The 25,621-nt window shown below is 54.1% G+C and overlaps 2 protein-coding genes across 10 annotated transcripts in view; one reads left to right on the top strand and one right to left on the bottom strand.

Moving 5' to 3' along the window:
- The first annotated feature begins 1,423 nt into the window (after positions 1-1,423).
- ERFE (erythroferrone) lies at positions 1,424-13,192 on the top strand. Of its 8 annotated transcripts, none has more exons than XM_034955472.3 (8): positions 1,424-2,126; positions 5,899-6,021; positions 7,059-7,161; positions 8,060-8,322; positions 8,398-8,506; positions 8,593-8,683; positions 9,920-9,998; positions 10,213-11,255. In XM_034955472.3, the coding sequence occupies exons 1-8, from the start codon at positions 1,923-1,925 to the stop codon at positions 10,378-10,380; spliced, it is 1,140 nt and encodes a 379-aa protein (XP_034811363.2). In that variant the 5' UTR covers positions 1,424-1,922; the 3' UTR covers positions 10,381-11,255. The 8 variants fall into 8 exon arrangements, with proteins under 8 accessions (XP_034811363.2, XP_034811369.2, XP_034811371.2 ...); XM_034955478.3 differs by lacking the exon at positions 10,213-11,255 and adding an exon at positions 11,273-11,293 and having other exon boundaries at positions 1,425-2,126; positions 8,398-8,502; XM_034955480.3 differs by having other exon boundaries at positions 1,425-2,126; positions 8,398-8,502; positions 10,213-10,284.
- A 1,558-nt stretch (positions 13,193-14,750) lies between these two features.
- Positions 14,751-25,621, bottom strand: part of ILKAP (ILK associated serine/threonine phosphatase) — a 33,460-nt gene continuing 22,589 nt past the window's right edge. For both annotated transcript variants that reach the window (XM_034955471.4, XM_057301553.1), the window contains 3 exons: positions 17,872-17,991; positions 15,292-15,373; positions 14,751-15,025 (listed from right to left, as the gene is read on the bottom strand). In XM_034955471.4, coding sequence (XP_034811362.3) covers positions 14,885-15,025; positions 15,292-15,373; positions 17,872-17,991 — 343 coding nt within the window. In that variant the 3' untranslated portion in view covers positions 14,751-14,884. The remainder of the gene's footprint in view (positions 15,026-15,291; positions 15,374-17,871; positions 17,992-25,621) is intronic.

Genomic DNA, 25,621 nt, shown 5'->3' on the forward strand with positions numbered 1-25,621 from the left:
CTACCAGCAGAGTACAGGAGAACATGGCACGCCAGGGTCCTGTGGTCCACAGATACAGTCCCTCTGAATAAGTGAAACCGAATGAAATGTTAACACATTACCCTGAATGTGCATGTCACATTCAGACATGTCATGACGAAGTTCCACACATCAGGCTTCTTAATAGACATTCCAATAGAACCAGACATGAAAACCCACCAGAGAAACCCTTCACTCTTTGAGGGCCTTAAGACATCCCCCTCGTATGCGTGATTTTGGGAGCAAATGTCCTTAATTGTGACAAACCTGCAGAATGTTTGCAGGTGAAATAAGTTCAGATATCTTGCTGGGCACATATGACCTAAGCCAGTGTTTCTCATATTTCTCAAATGTGTCTTAAAGACTTGCATGTTTTATAGGAATTCAGATGTTTTCATTGTATTGGTCTTTTTTAAAAAAAAAATCATTTGTGGCTTTTTGTTGAGACGGAGTCTCGCTCTGTCACCCAGGCTGGAGTGCAGTGGTGTGATCTTGGCTCACTGCAACCTCCATCTCCCAGGTTCAAGCAATTCTCCTGCCTCAGCCTCCTGAGTAGCTGGGATGACAGGCGCTCGCCACCACACCCGGCTAATTTTTGTAGTTTTAGTAGAGACGGGATTTCACCATGCTGGTCAGGCTGGTCTCGAACTCCTGACCTCAGGTGATCCACCTGCCTCGGCCTCCCAAAGTGCTGGGAGTACAGGCGTGAGCCACCGCGTCTGGCCCATTTGTGGCTTTTAAAGGCAGGACTTCCCTCTTGTGTCCTCACCTGCCATTGATAGACATCTTCACAGAGTAAGTCCATGGGACTTACCCCTGCCGGGCAGATTCTCATGCCGGGCGGATTCTCATGCCGGGCGGATTCTCATGCTGGGCGGATTCTCGTGCCGGGCAGGTTCTCGTGCCGGGCAGGTTCTCATGCCGGGCGGATTCTCGTGCCGGGCGGATTCTCGTGCCGGGCGGATTCTCGTGCCGGGCAGATTCTCCTCATGCCGGGCGGATTCTCATGCCGGGCAGATTCTCATGCTCGGCAGATTCTCATGCCGGGCGGATTCTCATGCCGGGCGGATTCTCATGCTCGGCAGATTCTCACGCCGGGCGGATTCTCACGCCGGGCCGATTCTCACGCCGGGCGGATTCTCGTGCCGGGCGGATTCTCACGCCGGGCGGATTCTCGTGCCGGGCGGATTCTCGTGCCGGGCGGATTCTCGTGCCGGGCGGATTCTCGTGCCGGGCGGATTCTCACGCCGGGCGGATTCTCACGCCGGGAGGATTCTCATGCCGGGCAGATTCTCATGCTCGGCAGATTCTCATGCCGGGCGGATTCTCATGCCGGGCGGATTCTCATGCCGGGCGGATTCTCATGCCGGGCGGATTCTCATGCCGGGCGGATTCTCGTGCCGGGCGGATTCTCGTGCCGCGCGGATTCTCATGCCGGGCAGATTCTCATGCTCGGCAGATTCTCATGCCGGGCGGATTCTCATGCCGGGCGGATTCTCATGCTCGGCAGATTCTCACGCCGGGCGGATTCTCACGCCGGGCCGATTCTCACGCCGGGCGGATTCTCATGCCGGGCGGATTCTCGTGCCGGGCGGATTCTCGTGCCGGGCGGATTCTCGTGCCGGGCGGATTCTCTCTCATGCCGGGCCGATTCTCATGCCGGGCGGATTCTCATGCCGGGCGGATTCTCATGCCGGGCGGATTCTCATGCCGGGCAGATTCTCATGCTGGGCGGATTCTCGTGCCGGGCGGATTCTCGTGCCGGGCGGATTCTCATGCTGGGCAGGGCATGTTTTTCTTTAAACATCCTCCCCACCCAACTCTACACCATTCCCATATCCTATGGGAAAAGGGGTGGAATCACAGGGAATAATTACCTTCTGATCCCATGCTTTTCCTAAAGTATGAAGTATTTCCTGGTTTCCCCACCTGCCAGGCATGAGGCCAGCCAGGTGGAACATCGCATGAGTCGCCAGAGAAGGCAGGCGACAAAGGCCAGCTTGCATCTGAGGACGGAACTTGGCCCATCCCCAAGCCTGGGGGGCACCACCTGCGGCTGCTGGTGCCCCTTTCAGTCCCTGCTGCCACATCCTGTGAACCAGGACAGGGTAAGGCCTCCTTTCCCCAGCGGGCTCTTCTCAAAAGAGTTCCCCGGGAACAGCAGCCCTCGGTGTGAGTGTAAGGTGCTTTTCCAGCGGAGCCTTCTCCCGTTCTTTAACAAAAAGCACTGTGTACCCACCAGGGGCAGGTGCCTTGGGGGTGGGGCAAGCGAGCCAAGTGTGCGACCCTCCTCGGCTTAGCGTCCAGTGGTGGGGCAGATAGCCAAAAGGGCATGCGATATAACAAAGCCAGGGGTAGGGTGGGGCTGGGGCTGGCTCTTTCCTGGTAGGGCCGCCCAGAGGCCTCTCTGCCACCTTCTCCGAGGCCTGCAGGGTCTGGTCCACCTCTGGGGGCACTGATTCCGGTGGGCGGTGGGCAGCCTGGCTTCCGGTCTGGTCTGCCCCCACACCCCCGCTAGGGCACGATAGGGGTCAGTTCTCCCAGCCCAGGCCCCGCTCGGCCCCACCAGGGCAGGGCGGCTGTTCTGAGTTGTTTCTTGGCTCCCTGCGTCTTCTGGGTCCCGGCAGGTGCGACAGGTGGGGAAGAACAGTGAATCCCTTCGCTCAGAGCACGCCAGCCATGGACGGAGGGCGGCCTGGAAAGGGGAGTTCCCGCCTGGGAAAGGGGCGCTGAGAAGGGGCCCTGAGGGTCTCCCGGCTCAGATTTGCTCCACCTGTGTCATAGAGGCCTGGGCTTTGCGGGGCGCAGCCAGGAGAATGGGGAGGGGGTACCTCGGGGGTCCCTGCAGAGGACGTGGGGGACAGAGCGAGGAGAAAGGATGCCTCGGGCCGGCTGGGAGGAGGCAGCGCCTGGCTCCCCGCAAAGAAAATGGGGTCGCGAGGGCCGAGGGTCCAGGGCTGGGAGAAGGGGCGCCTCGATCCCCAGGAAGCAGAAGCGCTGGACAGCGCGAAGGAGGGACCCCAGAACCAGGAGTTGCAGGGGGGACGCGCCCAGCAGGGGAACACCCCTAGCTCTCCCTGCCCTGCCCCGCTCCCCGTGCCCCCTCCCCCACTCCCCCTCCCCAGCCCGGACACTCCCCCCATCCCCATGCAGCGCGCACGGGAGCCGGGAGGGGGCGCGGGCGGGCGCGCGGTCTCGGGCGAGGCGGGGGATTCAAGCGCGTTATAAGGCGAGGAGCCCGGGGCGTCCGAGACGCCGAGCTCGGAGCCGCGAGGGAACCGCCGCCCGCATGGCCCCGGCCCGCCGCCCCGCCGGAGCCCGCCTGCTGCTCGTCTACGCGGGCCTGCTGGCCGCCGCCGCGGGCCTGGGGTCCCCGGAGCCTGGGGCGCCCTCGAGGAGCCGCGCCCGCAAGGAGCCGCCGCCCGGGAACGAGCTGCCCCGGGGCCCCGGGGAGAGCCGCGCGGGGCCGGCCGCTCGTCCGCCGGTAAGACGCCCGGGCCTGCTCCAGACCCAGCCCGCGCCCGCAAGCCCCGGCTCGGGGCGGCGGGAGGCGGACGTGGAGGCCGAGCCCGCCCTCACCCCCGAGGGCTGCTGCAACGCCTGGCACCGGGGCTCCGGGGCTCCGCAGAGACTCAGGGCCGTGTAGACGCCGCCCTCAGCCCGGCGGGGCAGCCTTGACTTTGGCTTTGGGGTAGTTTGACTTAAAGCAAGGTTCTGCTAGGTCGGCGAAACCCCCCTTTTCTTTTGGGACAGAAGGAAGTTGGGAAATAGATAAAGTGTAAATAACTTGATTTGAGGAAATTGGGAAGAACGCACTTGTAAAAAGTGTAAGCGAATTACTGCCACCGCCCCCAATCTATTTGGTGCAATTATCTGAAAAACAAAAAGTGTTTTCCTGCGGATCTGGGGTCAGGGGGCTGTTCAGGGTGGGGAATGACATGTGGCTTTGAGTCAAGTGGTCAAGTGGCTTTTGGCCGTGAGTGGGTGATCTTGAGCTCTGCCCTGCCCCCTCCTCTCCAGGGTTTTGGAGCCTGGACTGCCGAGCAGAGGGTGGTCCGGTTGGGGAGGTGTGGCCCAGGCCTGAGGAGGGGAGAACTTCAGAGGAGCCCTCGGTGTGGCCGGGCCTTGGGTCAGGGAGACAGGGCTGCCCCAGGGAAGCCGGGGTGGGCGGCTGTTTATTCTGAAGATGCTCAGGGGCAGTAGAGGGGAGAGCCAGGAACGCATCTACTAGAGAGGACAGGGGTGCAGCCAGGCCTGGGGTCCCCCAGAATTCTCTATCCCAGCCCCATCACACCCAGCCACTTCCCAGGGACTGAAGGCACCCCCTCCCCGTGCAGTTGGCCAAACCACCCAGGTGGGCACAGCAGCCAAATGTCAGGGCACTGTCAGCAGGAGGCAAACGGGGCTCAGGTGCTTCCAGGTGGAGTTTTGGCCTTGGACCCTATTTGTGGGGGACACGGTGACACCAGAGGTCCTCCCAGGCTACAAGGCTTGTTTCTGAGAGACCCCTTGTGGCTGGAACCAGGGCAGCTGCCCAATACCCACCCCCATTGCTGGGGCCGTCTCCTGGGATGCCAGCTTCTGCCTGTTACAGCTCTACCTGCAAACCACACTGGGGTCGGGGTCCGGCCACAGGCCACAGGTGCAGCTGGGAGGGTCAGCTGGGCACACCCCTCCTGGACGGTGTGCAGCATCCTAGCCGCATGTTTCCGCGGAGGGCACACGGGAAGTGGAAGAGGGTCCTGGGAGGGGGTAGAGGGGAGATCAGCCAGCAGGTGGTGCAGTTGACCCTCTAAGGCACAAGGAAGCACTGAGCAGCGCTGAGGGCCCTGGGCCCCTGAACCCTTTCTCCACCCGACCACAGGCTCCTCGGCACCGCAGCCCCCATCTTCCCACCACAACACCCTGGCCTGCGCATTGGTCAGCCAGCTCCCAAAAGAAGGCCCTGCATCCCCCCAGATCAGCCAGGAACCAAAGGCAGTGACTTGGCAGCCGGCTTTGTCTCTGATAAAAGGGCCCAGTCAGCTCTAAAATCCCAGGGTCCTTCCGTCAGCCCCCAGCGTCAGCACCCATGACCTCATCTAAGCCCTCTTGGGCCGGTTTCCTTCCCAGCTGGCAGCCTTGCCTGGAGCCCAGATAGCCCAAGGCCTCTCCCAGGAAGGTCCCTCCCAAAACTGTGCTCAGTGTCAGCATCAGTCAGGATGCAGCGCGGACAGGAATGGGAACTTCCGGAAGCATCACTGTCCATGTGTCAGTGTCTCAGAAGTGCTGAGGAAATGAAAGTCTCACACAGAGGCCTCGCGTCATGACAGCTCGCCTGGTCCTCTCCCCCACTGGACTGTAACCTGAGGCAGCTGTGAGGGCTGAATTTGCCTCCTTAGAACTTCTGACACTGGGGGAGGATGGACAGAGGAGGGTTGGCTAGTAGTTGGGCTCCCTGATAATCACAGTTGCTTCTTCCTGAGCACCTATGGGTGCTCCAGTGGTCGGATCCTCCTGGTGACTGGAGGACGGTGTGATCACTGCAGCTCCTCTGGAGGAAGGAGGCCCAGCAGTATGGGGATTCACCCCTATACCCGAGCCCTGCCCCCCATTTTCCCTCCAGGCATCTTGGGTCTGCCTCTCCCATGAGTGCCAAGGCCAGGCCGAGGTGTGGCCCGTTCCCTAGGAGTCATCCTCCACGGGCCGGGGGAGAAGCTGTGAGGGGTTGGGGCCCCTTTGGGAGCTGCCTTTGAGGCACTGCCTTTGAGGGCACCACAGGTGACAAGGACCAGGGTCCCAGAGTACAGAAGGCCACACAGTCACCTCCTGCAAAGTGTCCCACCTGCTTGGTAGGAGCCCAGTGAGGCCAACCACCCTGCTGGGCTGGCTGTGTTCCAGGAGCCCACCGCTGAGCGTGCACACAGCGTCGACCCCCGGGACGCCTGGATGCTCTTCGTCAGGCAGAGTGACAAGGGTGTCAATGGCAAGAAGAGGAGCAGGGGCAAGGCCAAGAAGCTGAAGGTGAGGCCGGCATCCCGTCAGTGCCAGGCCGTGGGGGGCTCCGCCTCCTCACTCCTCATCCACTCCCACTCCTACATCCTGAACATTTCCAATAGCACACCCCTCACGCCTCGGCCTGGGGACAGAGAACAGAGAGAAACAACCCAGGCAGCCCCAGGGGGAGCCCCGAGTTAGGGGCCTGGTCCCAACCATTTCCCCACACCCCTAAAATGCCAGGCTCTCCCTCTTTTCTCCTCCGTCTGCATCCAGGCCAGGGAGGCTGGGCTAGCCCAGGCTGTGGTGAGAACCTTGTCCACGCTGGAGGGGCCTGCAGGAGTGCCTGGCTCCCAGGGACTAGGGGCACGGGGTCCTGGTGGCTGCTGCGCTCTCACCCTCACTCAGCCTTAGGTCTTGGCCTGGGCAGAAACTTGGTGCTTGGTCCTGGTGCTGCCTCTTGCTTGGAGCCCCCAAAATGGAAAATACGGGGTGTGGGCTTCTCTGTCCCCTGGGGGCCAGTATCACCTGCCTGGGATCTGAACACACGATGGAAGGCCAGCTCGGAGCGCATGAGGCAGGTGCACAGGCCGCGCTGTCCTCGTGGCCTGGCCTTCTACCTCTGCCCAGCCTCCTGGCCCTGCCCTAAGCTTCTCCCCACAGGGGGCTCACTGGCTTCTGGTTCGGGTCCCAACCCAGCCTAGTGGGGACCTGCTGATGGTGGACTGGGGCCCAGTGCAGACCCTGAGATGCAAGTCCCCAAAAGCAGCCTAGAGTCTTCTTCCCTCCACGAGGCCTGGCCGCAGGAGCGGGCTTCAGCCCTCTGCCTCCCCACTCAGAGCAGAGTCCTTCCCTGCCAAAGCCCCGCCCCGAGGGCCCCCACCTCCAGCACAGTCCTTGTACTCACTCCAGGAGAAGCTTTCACTGAGGTAGATCCTTGGCTGGAGGTTGGAGCCCACTGGGGAGCTCTGTTGCCTGCCTCTTAGTGGCAAGAGCTTGCACAGGGGATGCTGTGGCTCCCAGCCTGCTCCTCACATGTCCTCACTGCCAAGGTTCCCTTTCAGTTCGGCTTGCCAGGGCCCCCTGGGCCTCCCGGTCCCCAGGGCCCCCCAGGCCCCATCATTCCACCCAAGGCGCTGCTGAAGGAGTTCCAGCTGCTGCTGAAAGGTAGGGGTGTGCACCGGCTGGGACACACACACCCCGCTGTGAGCAGGGCCTGGGAGGGTGTCCCGAGGAGCTAACAGGGCCAACCTCAACACTTTGGCGGGCACCCAAGGAGGCACCTGCTCTGGGCTGGACTCAAGGACAGTGGAGCTGGCCAGGTTCAGTCTCTGCCCCATCTTGGCCCATGTCTGCCAAGGGTCAGGGCTGGGGATGGCTGGGGGTTGGGAACCATGGCCAGGAGAAGGCTTCACAGAGGAAGGTGGACCTGGCCACTCAGTATGGCAGGTGCTCAGGGACCAGCGCCTATGCCCTGCCTGGAAGTCAGGAGAGCCCAGTGAAAGGCAGAGGCTAGTGTATGGGGCAGCACCAGGTGGAGCTTGGCCTGGCACCCACAGTCACCACTGGCCAGGGCTGGGGCAGCCTGCCCTGGAGGAGGCAGGGCTGAGCGGAGCCGCGGAGTCCACACTGAGGCCTCCTGCGGAGCGGCGGCTCACATTAGTCATTAGAATTGAGCCGTTTTTTCCTTTTAGTTCAATGTCTTGTTCGTTTAAATATAGCACCTTCTGCGCTGAAGAACCTCCTTGTACTTCCAGTAAAGCTGCAATCGCTTATTTTACCCCCAGCGTCTTTGGAAAATGTGGGTGGGGTAGAGGTGAGGCTGGAGGCCAAGGGCGCTGGGGCACTTCTGCCCGAGCTTCCCAAATCTTGAGGGAAACGGGAGCCGCTGCAGGGTCAGGACGCAAAGACTCCGAGGCCCTTCAGGCCGAGGGGGCGTCGGCCTCGCCCCACCCCTGCGCCCGGCAGGCCCCTCGTCTCGCTAGCACCTGTGGTTCAGGGCTGGACCCACGCGGCGGGCGGGTGAGGGGTCCCTGGCGCGCGGCCACCGCTCGCTCTGTGCCAGGCGCGGTGCGGCAGCGGGAGCGCGCGGAGCCCGAACCCTGTACGCGTGGCCCCGCCGGGCCGGTCGCTGCGAGCCTCGCCCCGGTCTCGGCCACCGCCGGGGAGGACGACGACGACGTGGCGGGGGACGTGCTGGCACTGCTGGCCGCGCCCCTGGCCCCGGGGCCGCGGGCGCCGCGCGTGGAGGCCGCTTTCCTCTGCCGCCTGCGCCGGAACGCGTTGGTGGAGCGGCGCGCGCTGCACGAGCTTGGCGTCTACTACCTGGTGAGTGCCGGCGCGCGGGAGGGCGGGTGGGTCCGGCCGAGCGGTAGCCGGGGTGACCATCCGTGCCCCTCGCAGCCCGACGCCGAGGGTGCCTTCCGCCGCGGCCCGGGCCTGAACTTGACCAGCGGCCAGTACAGGGCGCCCGTGGCTGGCTTCTACGCTCTCGCCGCCACGCTGCACGTGGGTGAGGCCCGGGGCGTGGGAGGATCGCCCGCCCTGTCGCCCACCCCGCCGCCCGCCCGCGTGACCACGTCCCACCCTCCCCCGCAGCGCTCGGGGAGCCGCCGAGGAGGGGGCTGCCGCGCCCCCGGGACCACCTGCGCCTGCTCATCTGCATCCAGTCCCGGTGCCAGCGCAACGCGTGAGTGTACCCCGGCCCGGACCCCACACCCGCATTCGCTCGGCCTCCACAAGCTGGAGGTGGTTAAACAGGCACTGGACGGGGCTTCCGCCCGTTCACACCCCACCGTGGCCTAGGTGACCCCACACCTTCTTCCAGGTCTCCCGGTCTACTTCTGCCCCTATCAGGCCTTCCCTTCACAGCAACTGGGAGCTGTTAAAAATGACCTTTCCAGCCGAGTGCGGTGGCTCACGCCTGTAATCGCAACACTTTGGGAGGCCAAGGCGGGTGGATCACGAGGTCAGGAGATCGAGACCATCCTGGCTAACACGGTGAAACCCCGTCTCTACTAAAAATACAAAAAATTACCCGGGCATGGTGGGTGCCTATAATCCCAGCTACTCCGGAGGCTGAGGCAGGAGAATGGCGTGAACCCGGGAGGCGGAGCTTGCAGTGAGCCGAGATAGCGCCACTGCACTCCAGCCTGGGCAACAGAGCGAGACTCCGTCTCAAAAAAACAAACAAACAAAAACCTTTCCAGGCCACTCCCTGCCCAGACCTTCACCTCCTCCCCAGGTCCTAGGAGGCCGGGTTCCTCCTAGCCTCCCAACTCCTTCCCACCTCAGGGACTTTCATCTTGGGGCTCGAAGCACCAGTGTTACTCCAAGAGGCCTCTCCAGACAGCTTTCTGGAGGCCCCCTCCTCAGTCGCCCTCCCACTCCTCACCCGGGAACTTTCTTCCCCATGATCGCATCCCTTGCTCCTGCACCATCTGGCCCACGAGTGCAGTGACTGTGAGCTCCCTGTCTCCCCACACCCAGAAGGGAGCCCAGGTACAGCGGAGATGCCCTGCGGGTAGGATAGCTGGAGCAGACTTGAATGAATGGATCAAGTCCAAAACTTCTTAGTCTGCCTTTGAACCCCCAGAGTGTGTTGGCCTGAACCAACTTAGCATCACCTGCCACCACATCCCCACTTCCGGCTGCATCAGCCAGTGTCCTGTTTCCCATCAGAGCCAGGGCTTTGCTGCCTCTTGCTGGGCCCTCGCCTTGCCTTTCCCAATACAGCAAGCATGCCTCTGGCCCTGTGTCCTTCCTCCTCTTGGGGACTCAGTTCAGACACCACCTCCACTGGAAGACCTGGCCAGGGTCAGGCACTTTGCTGGGCATGTGTTGGCTGCTGGCAGGATTGTGTGTCATGGGTGAAGTTGGTGGGGTCTCATGGGGCAGGCTGACCCTCCTTCTGTTTTGGCTACAGCTCCCTGGAGGCCATCATGGGCCTGGAGAGCAGCAGTGAGCTCTTCACCATCTCTGTGAATGGCGTCCTGTACCTGCAGGTGAGTGGGGCAGGCTTGGGCATGGAGGGGCACCGCCTGGGCATGGCCACGGGTGGCTGGGTGCAGAAGGGTGCTGTTAGATGCTCAGGATCACTGGGTTGTGTGCAGCACCCTCAGACTCCAGGCCTGGGAGAGGGTCCAGGACATGCCAAGCGCTCACTTTGGTCTGGGCGCAGCCAGGCTTCAAGTCCTCATCTCCTTCCTCCAAACACAGCCCTTCCCCGAGGGCACCTGCCCGCTTGAGCAGCTGCTCCGCTCTGCATTCCCAATATTCAGACTCCCTGAGCACCTCATCCTGAGGCCCAGTACTCCCAGCCACCACAAGCCCGCTGAAGGGACCGGTGCAGGGAGGGAATGGAGGCCAGCACTCTGCCCAGGCTGACGCCCTGAGTCCCCTGTGACTATGGGAAGCCAGATATGTTATTTTCCTACCTAAAACCCTAAGTGACCATCTCTGGCACTGTGGGAATTTTGGCAAGTGGTAGAGAAACGGACATAAAGGTGGAATTTACTAACAAAGAAAACAATTGAGTGCAGGTGTGTGGAATAACAGCTGCTATTGAATTCTCCCAGAGCTTTGGAGAAGGTAGTGCTACTCCCCGAGTTAGCCCAAGTTCACACAGCAGAGCCAGAAATGGAGGCCAGGCTGTCTGGCCCAGAGTCTGTGCTTGCTGAAAGGCATTTAGGGGTCCCTTCTGGGTGCCGCACAGCATGCTTGGTGAACTCAGATGGTCTCTGCCCCACCTGGATCTTAAGATGCAGATCCTGAGGCAGGTCTGGGTGGATCCCAGATTCTGCATTTCCGGGGGTTCCCAGGGAATGTGACGCTGCTGGTTCAGCATGACCACGCTGCTGGTGCATGACCACGTTTGGAGCAGCCAGGCTAGAGTGCTGGTTTCACGGAAGGCTCTGCCAAATGACTGCCTGTGGGGAAGGGCCACCCTCCCACCTGACTTGGAGCCCTTGCAGGCTCTGAGAAGCCCTGCAGCTGAGAAACCTGTTGGACTCTTGAATCCCACTCTGGCCTTGAGCAGGGGCCCGCTCCCACACACGCAAACTGTAGGGCGCTGCAGGGAAAGCAGAAGAGGTGCTGGGTGGGGCCCAACCCGTGCGGGCCCTTGCTCTGTGACCTTGGCGGCCACATTCTTCTCTGGGCCTGAGCCCTTCCCAAAAGCGGGGCTGAGTGGGCAGGAGGGAGTGTGGCTGGCTGGCCCTTGGGTCGCCTCTGCAGACTGTTGGGGTGGCCCAGTGCCTCAAAGGCACCCTCCTTGCAGATGGGGCAGTGGACCTCCGTGTTCTTGGACAACGCCAGCGGCTGCTCCCTCACAGTGCGCAGTGGCTCCCACTTCAGTGCTGTCCTCCTGGGCGTGTGAGCGGCCACCACAGGCCCTTCCTCTCAGGGGCAAATGGAGCACAGATCTAGACAATGTGTGGACAGTGTCAGAGTAGCAGTGGCCACATGGAGGAGGACGCCCACCCGGAACTCTGCCCACACTGGCCACTGCAGTTCAGCCCACAGAGCCACTACAGGCAGGCCTACGGACGTGACATGCACGCTGGTGGTCCCGGAGCCAGGGTTGATTCAGGACACCATCTTGGGCTCTTATCCAGGAAAGAAAGAGTCGGCGTGCCTGGGGGCACCTGCTAGTCCCCAGCTGCAGGCCGACTCTTTCCTGGCCTGCTCAGCACCTGCCCAGATGGCCTCTGCATCTTTCCTGTGCCCAGCCCCACCTTTTCCACCTCTCTTCATGTTCTCATGGAGTGCAGAGCGCACCAGCCAGGGCCCCTACCTGGGAGAGGGTCAGCTGACGCAGGGCTGAGGGGGCTGCCACAGGGAAGTACGCTGTGTGTTCTTACTGCTTAGAAGGGACGGGGTCACTCACCACTCCCCTGGTCTCCATCTGGGCTCCTTGGTCTTCCCTGCCCCTCCCCTAACCGTGTTCTACCTGCCAGTGGAGCTGAGCACTGCCTAGCCTGGGCCAGAGGGACACTGGACAAGGGCCTTTGGGGGACAGTAAGTCTGGGCCCAGCTTCTAGTTCTAATGTATGCAAGATTAACTCACAAATTCACCTCAGAAGGCCTTTCCAAATGGGAGCTCCACTCTTCCTTCCTCTGCAAATCTTTTCACGGCCAAGGCCCCTTCCACCCTCTCCAGAGGTGGATGAGATCCCTTTTCCCCTCCCCTCTGAGGTGCTGACTCACTGGTAGGAGCCACCCACCAGAGGAAAGATCTAGAACGTCTTTACAGATTGGAGACAGCCGGGCCTGCTGATCCATCATCCGAATAGCTGAAGCAGAGTCTTCCACCAGGGGTGCCAGGGCCTGGCTGGGTCCAGCGGCTCTGGGATGAGCCTCCCAAGCATCTTTCCCACTTGGGTGGCCATGCGGCGCTGACATTGGACAGGTGGTGGACGAGAGATGGTCCCAAGAAAGGGTGGTCTTGGGAGGGCTGGTCCCAAGCCTGCTGTGCTCCTGCGGCGGTGATGGGGCCTGGGGATGGGGACGGCAGCTCTCATGAGGACACACAGGCTGTGAGCCCGCAGCCTCCTCAAATGTAGCCTCCCACATTTTCCCCAAAGTACAGGACTGTCCCAGAGTAGGTAGTGAAGAGGACAAGGCCCTCGGCAGCGACCTCCAGGGCCTCCTACCTGCTGAGGAAGAGTTAACCCACTGCCTCCCCACACAACAGGCTACGAAGAACCTGGTGCCTCAGGACCTCCTGGGAGCCAAGCTGGTCTGGCAAGGGCGCTCAGGCCTGGGAGAGAAGGGAGCAGTGGCCAGTCACCTTCACCTTCTAACTAACTAGCCTCCGGATGAGGTGGCTGCCACCAGGCCCGAATGATCCCCAGGAGCCCAGCTTCCAAACCCCAACACCGAATCAAACATCTCCATCCCCAAGTGCAGTAACACACAAAAACCAAACACTCTGCCCTGGGAAAGGCCTGGTGCGATTCTCAGTAGGACTCACACCCACCCTACCTAGAAGTACTGGGCTGGCCTGGGTACTGCATCCGTGTGTTTTGATAAGGGGGTGATGTGGCCACGCCCTTATCTAGATTTCACTTTGTATCCACTGGGCACAGATATTCTAGAGAACTTATCTTTCACTCTTGTAAAAGCCACATATCCACATCTCTTTCATTTTCTCAGTGTGTTATGCAGCAATTTATTAAAGTATTTATTGTCTAATAAATACTGCCAGGTGGAATATATTTATATAACTGACTTCGTGGGGTGGTTCAAGTACTTAAGAACTATGTGACACAACAGTTACAAAACAAAAGGCAGACCTTAAGATCCAGAATCAATCCTTTAGCCCAGGTTCACTAACTAAGCACGGTAAGGAGGAACCTGGAAGGTGAAGTGGAGATGGCCTCCAGCCTCTAGTGGGAGGGACTCCCTTGAAGGCTGGGAGTGAACCTTCCTGGGAAACTAGGGTCAAGCCTCTCGGGAACAGTGGGACATAGGGATGTATGAGTCACAGACATCAGTGTGCAAACACCTGGTTTGCTATAGGAAGATAGTTACCAAATGAATGAATGGTTCTATTTCCTGATTCTGGGGTGCCAGGGCTCTTTTCTTCAATGAGGCCACACTGTACAATGTCCCAGTCCTCAAACTGAAATGGGTACTTGGCTCTTAAAACTCCCTGGGGAAGGAAGGGGCAGCACCAACACTTCGTTCAGTTCTTACTTGTGGCTTTTACACAACAGACCCCCAGGAGGCATCTAAGGTTTACACGAAGCCTTTACCACTGCGGTCCTCGCAGCATGGATACCAATTCCACTCACTCACTCAACTGGGTGATAAAACCATGTGTGTGTGTTGGGCGGGGGCCAGGGAACATTACAAAACAGATTCTGAAAACGCAAATTTTTAGAATCTTACATCATCCTGAGCCAAACATTTACACAAAAGGATCCAAGAGCTGCTTTACTAAAAACTACTTACAGTCATAATGATGACATGTTTTCTATATAAACAAGTGCTTGAGAAGTATTTTAAAGCTTATTCTTCTGAGCTTATTATTCTTCATGCACTCTTTTCATGCTTTTAACATCTTTAACAGATTTTCATGCTTTTAACATCTTTAACAGAAGTGTCCCCCTTTGAGGTGTTATTGCAAAGATTAACCTCATTCCAGCACAGGGCCAACTCCCCACACCTACCTCACGTGGGAAGCAGAATTTCCGGGCCATGCTGAGCAGCCGGCTGCCTGCTCCAACAGGAAGGTGCACACCTACACCCAGGGAGTCCAGATGGAAGCCGCTGAACCGAGTCCTCCACAGACTCCTTCCATCAGACTGCAGCTCTCACCAATGGAATGAGAATCGCTAATTCTGTACTGTTTCTGGCAGGTCTGATGCATGAGTAACCTTGTCTATGAGTCTATTTCCTGGCTAAGCCTGAGCTCATGCTATGTAACATTTTGCAACACTATTTCCATAGGGAAAACTGAAAAGAGCTAGAGGGTTCCCAAAGCCCTGGTCTGGGCCTAGCCTTGACTAACCAGTCATCCCCTGGGTCTCTTCATTGCAACATGCCACTTCCCCAACCAGGGTCATCATGAGAGTGAAAGCACAGCAAAATGCCCGTCAACTACAAAACATCACACAACCAGCAGCCTGCAGGCCACTACGAGCCAGTCCAAGATGCCTATAATGGTTTTAACAAGGAAAGACAGCATATTCAAAAGCAAACACAATCTCTGAAGGGTCAAGAGGTGCTCACAGTATAATAACTCAAAAGACTAGGAAAAAAAAAGAGAAACCTTTATTTACAACCATGGGAGTCCCACAGGAGTACACAAAACACACAATGTGCACACACACAAAATGAACCTTTTAAGTCAATACCATGCGTGCTCCTGGCCGCGCGCCACCCCTCAGTGCCCTATCCGCACCACCATCACAGTGACGTTGTCGGCCGAGCCCCGCTGCACCGCCTTGTTGGCCAGCCTGTTGCAGGCTGTTTCGTAGCGAGCGTCGGCTGCGGACTTCCCTTCCCGGGTCTGGATCTTTTCATCCTACCAGATGAGAAAGGGAATGAGTGAATGGAGTGACCCTGCACCCTGTCACTTTCCTGAGACATGACTGCCAGGAAGAAGAGCTGCTCTGGTCTCCATCAGGGCTGGCAGGACAAACTGACCAGTGAGTCAGTAGGCAGAGTTCACACTGCAAAAGGGCACAAGGGCTGTCCCACAATGGGAGGAAATGGGGTCTCAGAACTTCTACTTCTCTGAAAACTAAGACACAGTTGGGACAACCACCACCCCCGTGTGAGATTTCTCACCTCGAGACAGGACAAGATGAAGTTCACGGCTTCTTCTGGGGTAAAGACCTTGAAGAGCCCATCACAGGCCAACAAAATGAACCTACAACACCAGGGAGAAATATAAACGGGTTTTAGGCCCAACCAAAAAATAAAAAATAAAAAAAGGGCCTGGAGATGGAGATAAAATAAATATTTGTCCAACTATTCAAAGGCTAAGGTTTTTTTTTTTTTTGAGATGGAGTTTCACTCTTGTTGCCCAGGCTGGAGTGCAATGGCGCAATCTTGGCTCACTGCAACCTCCACCTTCCCAGTTTAACCTGTTCTCCTGCCTCAGCCTCCTGAGTAGCTGGGATTACAGGTGCCCGCCACCACGTCCGGCTAATTTTTTGTATTTTTAGTAGAGACAGGGTTTCACCATGTTGGCCAGGCTGGTCTCAAACTCCTGACCTCAGGTGATTCACCTGCCTCAGCCTCCCAAAGTGCTGGGATTACAGGCATGAGCCACAGCGCCTGGCCAGGCTAAGATTTGTTTAAACCCACTTAATTTCTGAGACAAAGGTTTAAACTTCTGAGACAAAGGTTTAAACTACTTACAAGTATTTGTGGATAGGATGTTATACATCAAAACTGAGACTATCCTTCTCTTCACTAATTAACAGAATTATTAAGTACCTCAAACATTAGGTGCTGTACTTTCTTAGACAAACTCAAGAAAAATCACTGAATAAAAACATGGGTGTTATGGTAAATATACAAGAATTTATAACACCATAGGCCTTACACCACTTCCAGACATAAAGCTGAGAATAAGCCCAGCCTCGGTGAAACATCCTTCGGCACACACTGCACAGCTTGGGGCTGCATCCAAGTCCGAGGCCCAAGAAGGTGCAGCTGTGCGTGTTCCTGTGTTTGAAAACCACATGCTCTCCCTTTCAGAATCCAACCCCCCTAGACTGTCCCTGGAATCTTTCTGAACACCAATGGATTCAATGTGACAGTTCTAGTTCTCCAGGCATTGGGGGTGGGGAATACGCATCCCCACAGCTTTGCGGTATAAGCCACCCTCCTTTTCTCACTGTAATATCTGTGGGGTTTTTTTGTGTTTTTTTGTTTGTTTGTTTTTTGTTACTGCTGCTGCCGTTGTTGTTGAGGCGGACTTTCGCTCTTGTTGCCCAGGCTGGAGAGCAATGGCATGATCTCGACTCACTGTAACCTCCGCCTCCCAGGTTCAAGTGATTCTCCTGCCTCAGTCTCCTGAGTAGCTGGCACGCCTGGCTAATTTTTGTATTTTTGGTAGAGATGAGGTTTTGCCATGTTGGCCAGGCTGGCCTCAAACTCCTGACCACATGTGATCCACCTGCCTCCGCCTCCCAAAGTGTTGGGATTATAGGCGTGAGCCACCACACCCAGCCTGTTTTCCTCGTTTAACTAGGCTTTCACTCAGCCACTATTTGCTGAGCATATCGTCCATGCTAAGAACACAGTGGGGCCTAGTCCTGGCAGGCTCCCGCCCCTTCCAGTGTCCTGAAAGTCAGACCCTGAATAACCAATCACACAGACCCATGATTACAACCCAGGAAGGGGAGCTAGGAAGCAAAGCAGAAGGTGCATCATTCAGAAAACCAGAGGCGGCGGCTGCTGGAAAGATGATGGAGGACCCCGCGGTACGTGAGAACATGACAAACACACTGAAGAAGATGTGGAGAATGGGGCAGTGGCTCAAGACAAGGCCAAGCAGGCGAGTGCCAAAGCAAGGCACGCGCTCTTCATCCGCAGCACTGGGGCAGGACTCAGAGCAGCACTCGGAGGACCACTCGCCACAGTGCCACTAGTGTCTCTCGCCTCCCCTCATCAACTCAGTGCTGTGAATCCTGCTTCCGGGAGCTTTCCTTGACCCCCTCCTGCTATTGCCTTAGTTCAGCCCTCACCATCAGGCCAGAGCTGCTGCACCGCTGCTCACGGGCCTCCCTAGCCCCATAATGCCATCTTTAACCATCACCTGTTGAGGCCTTGCCCTCGGCCAGCACGGTGCCGTACCCTTAGGCATGGAGAACAGGAGATGAACAAGTGAACAGTCTCTTTCTCAACCGATCCTGGCTCTGTGTAAAAACCTATGATTCTCCACCAATGATCAACTAAAGTTCAAACTCTCCAGCATGGGGCTGAGGGCCGGCCCTTCAGGATCTGCCCCCAAAGTACCCTGCTATCACTTTCCCACCACTCCCTCGGTCCCTCAAGCGCCTGTCTGGCCATGCTTTCACACTGTCACATTTTAATGCCTTACTGTGTGTTCCCTCTGCCAGGAAGGCCCTTCTCCTCTCTCTGACAGGGATACCCCCCTTCCCCTACTGCCAAAGACCCCAGCACACAGCACATGCCTAGGACACACTGGACTGCAGCTGCCCATCCCCATGTGTGTCCCCTACCACTGTGGACCCCACCAGAGCAGAAACCACATTCTGTTTATCTCTGCACCCCCAGGGCCTAGCACCATGCACACCTTCCCTCCAACAAAGGCTTGATAGAAACTGGAAGAAGTGAGGAAGAGAAATAAACCCACATACACACACACCTGCGCCTCTTATAGGGCCCTTTTACCTGTCATTGGGGGTCAGCTGGCAGCGTCTGATGTCGGGCACAGAGGTGACACCGCAGCGCTTGTACTGCCCGTCCCCAATGGAGCGTGACACCTCTAGCACGCCCAAAACACGCCCATCCCTAAAATGAGAGGAAAAACATTTCAGACTCTACCTGACAGATTATGGGTCCACAGTACTTAGAATCTCACCTTAAAAGCAGAGATGGAAGTGTGAAAGATACAGACTGTGGAATTCACATTATTAACCACTACTGACATTTCTTGATCTCAAATATGCAGGGGTGTCTAGGCCATTAACTGCTGCCCTGGGGTAGGGACCCTGCCCAGCTGCACATGGGTGGGAACAGCACCTCCAGTGGCTGCCAAGCAGTGCTGCCCAGCTTAACCTTCGACAGGACTCAGCAGTTCTCATCACACACCTAGGTCCCAACTCCAGAATCGGATTTGACTGACTGGGTAAGGGAGCCTGGCAGTGTTTTGTATCTTAAAGCTCCTTGAGTGTTTCCCACATGCAGCCAGGGTTAACAATAGCTAGAACAGAGGGATATTTTGCATTTCAATCTAATTAGATTTGGAAAATCCCTGAAAGTGGCTATTCCTGGATTGTGGAACACGTCCTTTGCATCAAGTACAGGTACGGTTTAACGTTAATGTAAATGACAGTATCCTGCATAGCATCATAGTTTCACCCATTCTATTTTAGGTGAGGGGATATGGAGGAGATGGGGCAGTGATCTACAAATGGGAAGAGACATCTAAGGGACAGTCCTATTGCCAAGGAAAAACCATTTGGGGGAGCCTACTGCCCCAAAGAACAATTCTGGTCTAGGCTGCAGCACTGTCGCCTTAGGCAGCTGCAAGCTCTCTCCCCTTCAGGCCCTTGTTTGTAAAGGCAAGGCAGAGAACCATACTCAACGTGTGAGAGAGCACTCCGCAAATGCCACGGCTGCGCATGGGCGTTTAAGATCACCACGGGGCTCCCAAATCATGGACCAAGCAAGTTCAGGAGATGCGGTGCAGATGGCTGCACATGGTAGGAAATGTTTCCTGGGCTGCTGTCCTAAAGGCAGAATTCAGCCTGGCCCTTCTCTGGGCCCCAGTTACCCTCTCAGTGGCTCACAGTTCAGTATCCGTAACAAACATGTTTTTTCTTCTTCAAAGACTTCTGCTGGTATCTGCAAAAAGCCTAGCGATCTTCTAGGATACAAACTGTTAAATAGCAAGAGGAAACAGTGCACAGGGGAAGAGCTGAGGACTGAAGATGGGTGGGGGCACCTGGCCTTAAGAGTGCCACTTCAGGAAGCAGCTCACAGTGTAAGTACTATGAAAAGCCAACAAAGTACCTCTCCCATGACCAGGTGACTGGGTGTCTGGTGTGGCTTCCGGCCATCCCAGTCATAAATCCATCCTGTTTCAACAAGATTAAGATTACAATCACCACCTCTGCAATGGCAGGTCCCAGAAGACCAAGTAGCTACCAGCAACTTCTGGTACTGCACAACACAGTACAGACAATGTGAAACAATCCCTAAGTCTAAAGAAGGACGATATGAGCAGCACAGGAACTGCCATCTCTCATTCTCTCTTTTTTTTTTTTTTTTTTTTTGAGACGGAGTCTCCCTCTGTTGCCCAGGCTGGAGGGCAGTGGTGCAATCGCTCGCTGGGCTCAAGTGATCCTCCCACCTCAGCCTCCTGAGTAGCTACAACTACAGGTGTCACCAAGTCCAGGTAAATAAAAAAAAATTTTTTTTGTACAGATGGGGTGTTGCCCAGGCTGGTCCTTAAACAATTAGCCTCAAGCAGTCCTCCCACCTCAGCCTCCCAAAGTGCTGAGATTACGGGCGTAATGTGGCCTCATTCTTGTTTTCAAAGTTCCATATACAGAGTAGTAATCTTACATTCACTGAACTGCTAGAGTAACAGGAGAAAGCACAATGGACAGAATGATAGATCCCAGGAAACGCGTTTGGTAACGATGAGGCAAGCTGCCCTGGCACTATGCCTACACTCAATGCAATGTCCTACGTAGGATGTGCACATTCAAATACCTGTCAGTTCAACAAAGGCCAATCACAGAGTCCCAACTCTGAGATCGAGCATCACACAAGGGTAAATCCATGCCGCCTCTGTTCTGGAAACTTTGGTACAAGTTCAAAAGGATCACCACTGATGAAGCTGGTTGGGACTCAGCCCCAGCAGCCCCACAGGCTTCGTCCTTCCCAGTCTGCTTTATCCATTTCACCGGAACTCTTTTTTGTTTTTAAGAGAAAGGGTCCTGCTATGTTGCCCAGACTGGAGTGCAGTGGCTATTCATAGACATGGTGGCGCATTATAGCTTCAAGCTCCTGGACTCAAATGATCCTCCTGCCTCAGCCTCCAAGTGGCTGGGACTACAGGCGCATGCCACCAATACATACTCTATCCACGTCCATTTCTTAGAAAGTCTGCACTACTCTAGACACAACAGAAAGCTGTCTGTTTCACAGCAGGTTCTCCCCGTTGCCCAGTTTTCAAAGTTCAAACAAACTGCCCAAAGTTCATTCTCTTTCCCCTTCCCTCAGTTTCCTCCCCACCCTCATAATTACAATGCTTAGCAAGTAGTGGCTTTTTTTTTTTTTTTTTTTTTTGAGACAGAGTCTCACCCTATTGCCCAGGCTGGAGTGCAGTGGCATGATCTCGACTCATTGCAACCTCTGCCGCCTGGGTTCAAGTGATCCTCCTGCCTCAACCTCCCGAGTAGCTGGGATTACAGGTGCCTGCCACCGTGCCAGCTAATTTTTGTATTTTTAGTAGAGATGGGGTTTCACCATCCTGGCCAGGCTGGTCTTGAACTCCTGACCTCGTGATCCACCCGCCTTGGCCCCCCAAAGCGCTGGGATTACAGGCGTGAGCCACCACGCCTGGCCAAGTAGTGGCATTTTAAGTCTCAGCCTACCAAGCCAATCTGCCTGTCCCTTGGTACCAGCCCTCATTAGGACTGGCCTCCTGCCCTTACACACTTCCAACTTTTGCTTTGTGCTGCTTTATTTCTCTTCTCTGTTTTCTGCCAACCAGAAAACTGTTTTCCTACTGTTGGACAAGCTGTTCAACAGTGTCTTCAGATCTTAGCTAGTTTTGTTGATATTTTCTGTTCTAATTCTTTCTCCAGAGAGAGAGAGAGACTGGGTGAGACTGAGACATCCTACTACTGGTGTGTTTAAGGCTAATCTGGCTGCTAAAGGCAGCTGGAAGCTGCTTGGTCTTCAGCTCCTCTTGCATGTCAGTAAAAGCAAGACACAGCTGGTCTCAATAAACAGACTATCCACAAGTGATGTTTGCAAAGTTAAGGTTGGGAGGTGGAAGCTCCATCTCCCGACCATCCAAAGACTGGTGGATGCCTAAATCCAACGTATTAATACAATGAGTGCTACAGAGATAACCAAAGGTACAATGCTAGAACAGTTACTTTTGGTTATCAGAGGCCTGCACTTGATCAAGTTCTAGGCACACAGTACTGACATTTAAATTTAAATGCTATACGTAAACTTCCCATCTGTTCAGCTGCCTTCCTTGTAAAATAAAAATAAAACTTGTCTTAATCTTCTCAGAAAAATTCACTGCTACATAGCTACCTTCAATGTAAGAAAGTAGAAAAAAATAATGCACAAAGATTTACATACTTTTGTTAAGAAATACTGGAAAGAATCAAGAAATAGGATGAAGGGGACAGGGATGAAAGCATGACATCTCTAAATGTCTTTTTACTCAATTTAGATTTTGAAGCATGCAACAGGGAGTTTTTTGCATTTTTTATTGTGGTAAAATATACATGACATTTACCATCTTAACCATTTTTAAGTGTACAGTTCAGCAGCATTAAATATATTCACACTGTTGTGTTATCAGCACCAACATCCATCCCCAGGACTTTTTCTACCTTCCCAGACTGAGATTGTTCCCATTAAACACTAACCCCACGATTCATTCCCCAGAATTCATACCCCACACCCCCCAATAACCACCATTCTACTTTCTGTGAACTTGACTGGTACCTCCTATGAGTGAAATCCTAGTGTTTGTCTTTTCGCATCTGGCTTCTTTTACTTAGCATAAAGTCCTCAGGTTCATCCATTTTGTAGCATGGGTCAGAATTTCCTTCCTTTTTGAGGTTAAATAATATTCTGTTATATAGACATCTCACGTTGCTTATCTATTCACCTGTCAATGAACATTTGGGTTGCTTCCCCCCTTTCCCCATGGTGAATAACGTTGCTGTGAACATAGGTATGCAAATATCTGTTCGTGTCCCTGCTTTGAGTTCTTTTGGGTATATACGCAGAGGTGGAACTGCAGATCACATGCTAACTCTGTGTTTAATGTCTGAGGAACTGCCATACTGTTTTCCATAGTGGCTACACCATTTCACATTCCCACCAGCCACGCACAGGGGTTCTCATTTTCTCCCTGTAATTTGTAAAGGGAAAAAAGCCCTTTATAAATTGGATAAACTGAAAACAATAAACTGAATAAAAATAAATGGAAAACTAATAATATTAATAACCAAAGTGGCAAAATAACCACAGTAAAAACAGTTATTTCACTTTTGCGCACAGTGCCAACAGTACTGCTTTAGTGAGGTATATTCTAAGGACAAGAGAACAGCAAGGAACACAAACTAAAGTTAGGATATTTTTATTTTTTGAGACAGGGTCTCACTCTGTCAACTAGGCTGGAGTGCAGTGGCACAATCATAGCTCACTGTATCCTAGAACTCCTAGACTCAAGTGACCCTTCTGTCTCAGCCACCCGAGTGGCTGGGACCACAGGCGCACACCACCAGAACTGGCTCCATGGTGCCATTTTTATTTTTTGTAGAGATAAGGTCTCACTGCGTTGCCCAGGCTTCTCTCAAACTCCTGACATGGAGCGATCCTCCTGCCTCAGCTTCCCGAAGCACTGGAATTACAGGTGTGAGCCCTCTGCTCCCCTAGTAGTGATAATTTTGATACTATGAAACTGTTTTAACAAATAAATATACTGTTGTTAAGAACCAAGATTTCTAGCATTAAGAGAAACGAGCTACAAATATTAAACCAAAGAAGAGAAAACTCTGTAATGTTAAATATGAGTAAGAAATAGCACTCCAAGCTTGCAATTTAAAATGTGTTGTGTTTCCTAGCTTTGCATGTCTTGAGTGGACATAGAACTAATGACACTCCAACTAAACTCAGCACCCGAGAACATGGATTTGGGCTTTTTAAAAAAATTTATTCCCTACACTGATGTAAATCAATTATTATTATTATTTTTTAAACAAAAGTCTTGCTCTGTTACTCAAGCTTGAAAGCAATGGTATGATCTCTGCTCACTACAACCTCTGCCTCCCAGGCTCAAGCAATCCTCCCACCTCAGCCTCCTGAGTAGGACCACAAGTGTGTGCCACCACACCTGGCTAATTTCTCTTTTTTATTTTTTGGTATTTCTTGTAGAGATGGGGTTTCACCACAGTTGCCAAATTGGTCTTGAACTCCTAGGCTCAAGAGATTCACCCACTTCAGCCTCCCGAAGTGCTGGGATTACAGATGTGAGCCACTGCACCCAGCCTGGATTTTGGCTCTTAAACATTAATACACACATATGAAAAGGACACAGGAACCAGCCAGCAGGAGTTTCCACTGGCCATATCTGAAATCAAGTGAGCAGCAGAAAACACCATGACTGTGACTACAACACAATGAATAGTCAGTTGGCACACAGTGATTCACAAAGGAAGGATGGAGGGAAAGAAGCAGAGGAGTGAAAGGAAAACACTGATTTCCACAACTATAGGTGACTATCTTCCTTTCAAATGGATAAAGGACAGAATGAAACATTGACCCTGCTTTTTTAGAAGAATCTATGATGTTCTATTGATGATAAGAAGTTTCTTTACAGAATGCCCGCTAATACATGTGAAAAGAATCACAGAATATGGAAATCATCTTTGACATCCCTGATGAAATAATGATTTAGGGATGCTAAGACCATTAGGTGAAAGGCTGACAGGAAACAGAATATTCACAAGGTACCAGTGAACCTCCCCAGATTACCTGCTGATGACGCAAGGCAACAGGAGCATCCGGCTGTCACCACCGGAGCCAAGTGCTGGGATTTGGCAACTTAATTAAGGGTCACATTATGTGCCTACTGAAGTGAAGGACTACTGAGTATACAGCATCCCCCATAAAACATTGCTAAAAACATCTCATCTGAATCTAAAGAAGGTCTTATACCTAACTTCCAGTTTATAGGAAATATACAGAAATAACACCATAAAAAAATACGCAGGTTCAGAATGTTGGTGACTCTGTACAACTGCTGGCCTATAACATGGTTCAAAGCCTGGTAAGAAATGAGTCTCGGCAGGGTGCAGTGGCTCACACCTGTATTCCCTGCACTCTGGGAGGCCAAGGCAGAAGGATCACTTAGCTCAGCCTGGAAAACACAGACAGAGACCCTGTCTCTACCAAAAAATAAAAAAATAGCCAGGCACAGTGGCACATGCCTGTGGTCCCAGCTACTTGGGAGGCTGAGGCTGGAGGATCGCTTCAACCTCAGAGGTCAAGGCTGCGGTGAGCTGTGATCGTGCCACTGCACTGCAGGCAACAGAGCAAGATTCTCTCTCTCAAAAAAAAAAAAGGAAAAAAAGAAAAAGAAATGCCAAGTCCACAGCAGACATGGATGCTGACTAGACCCTGGTTTGAAACAAAGATACTTTGGGGATAACTCAGGAAATAAAAATATAGACAGGGTATTAGATAACCTAACCTAAGGAAATATTATTGTCTTAGGTGTGAAAATTCTCACTAATTATGTCAAGAACGTCCTTATCTTCAGGAGATGCATGCTTAAGTATTTAGGGTGTTATGTCATCATATCTGCAACTTTTAAACAGCTCAACCTGACACACATCTATACAGACTAAACATGACACAATGTTCACTGCTAGTAGATTTGGAAATGTTTTACTATTGTCAAGTTTCTTCTGTATGTCTGAAAAATTTAATGATAAAAGCTGAGAGTGGGGCAGCCAGCCCTGGCCTCAGGCAGGAGAACAGACCACGACAGGGCTCTGCTGCTCAGGGGCAGCAACCCACGCTGCTGGTCTCCTAGCCTCAGCCCTTCTCTGAGATGAAGGAGTCACCCAAAGCCCACTCAGGGGCAGCGACCCACGCTGCTGGTCTCTTAGCCTCAGCCCTTCTCTGAGATGAAGGAGTCACCCAAAGCCCACACTGTCAAATGATTTCTCTAAGGCATGTAAACACTTCTCTGAATCAGGTAAGGACTGGGATATAGGAAGCAACTGCAACACAACTGGCCTTACTTTCAGCCATCGGACTGTCAGTATCCAATTATTTTCAAGGAGTTCAGGCAAAAGCAGAATGAATGTAAAACTTACAAGAAAGGGGAGAAGAGGTGATGCTTACGCTCACGTTAGAGTCACATTCTCAGGCATGACTGTCCACAGTAGTTACCAGGACAGTAGTTATGGTGGCAAAAACTGGGCAAACAGCACTGCTTGAGGCCTGAAACCAGGCCTATAATCCCATCACTGCTCATGTAAACTGCAGCGACCATGAATGAAACTGCTTCTTACTAATCCAAGAGCTTTTTGAACAAACACTAAGGGTTCCAACTACTCTCCAGAAACCTCCCTGTACCACTGACTAGATTCAGCCTGGAGCAATAAAAAAGGCTTCCCCAAATGAACAACAGAAGAGAAACTACACT

This window comes from Pan paniscus, chromosome 13 (assembly GCF_029289425.2).
Source record: "Pan paniscus chromosome 13, NHGRI_mPanPan1-v2.0_pri, whole genome shotgun sequence".
Lineage (NCBI taxonomy): Eukaryota > Metazoa > Chordata > Mammalia > Primates > Hominidae > Pan > Pan paniscus.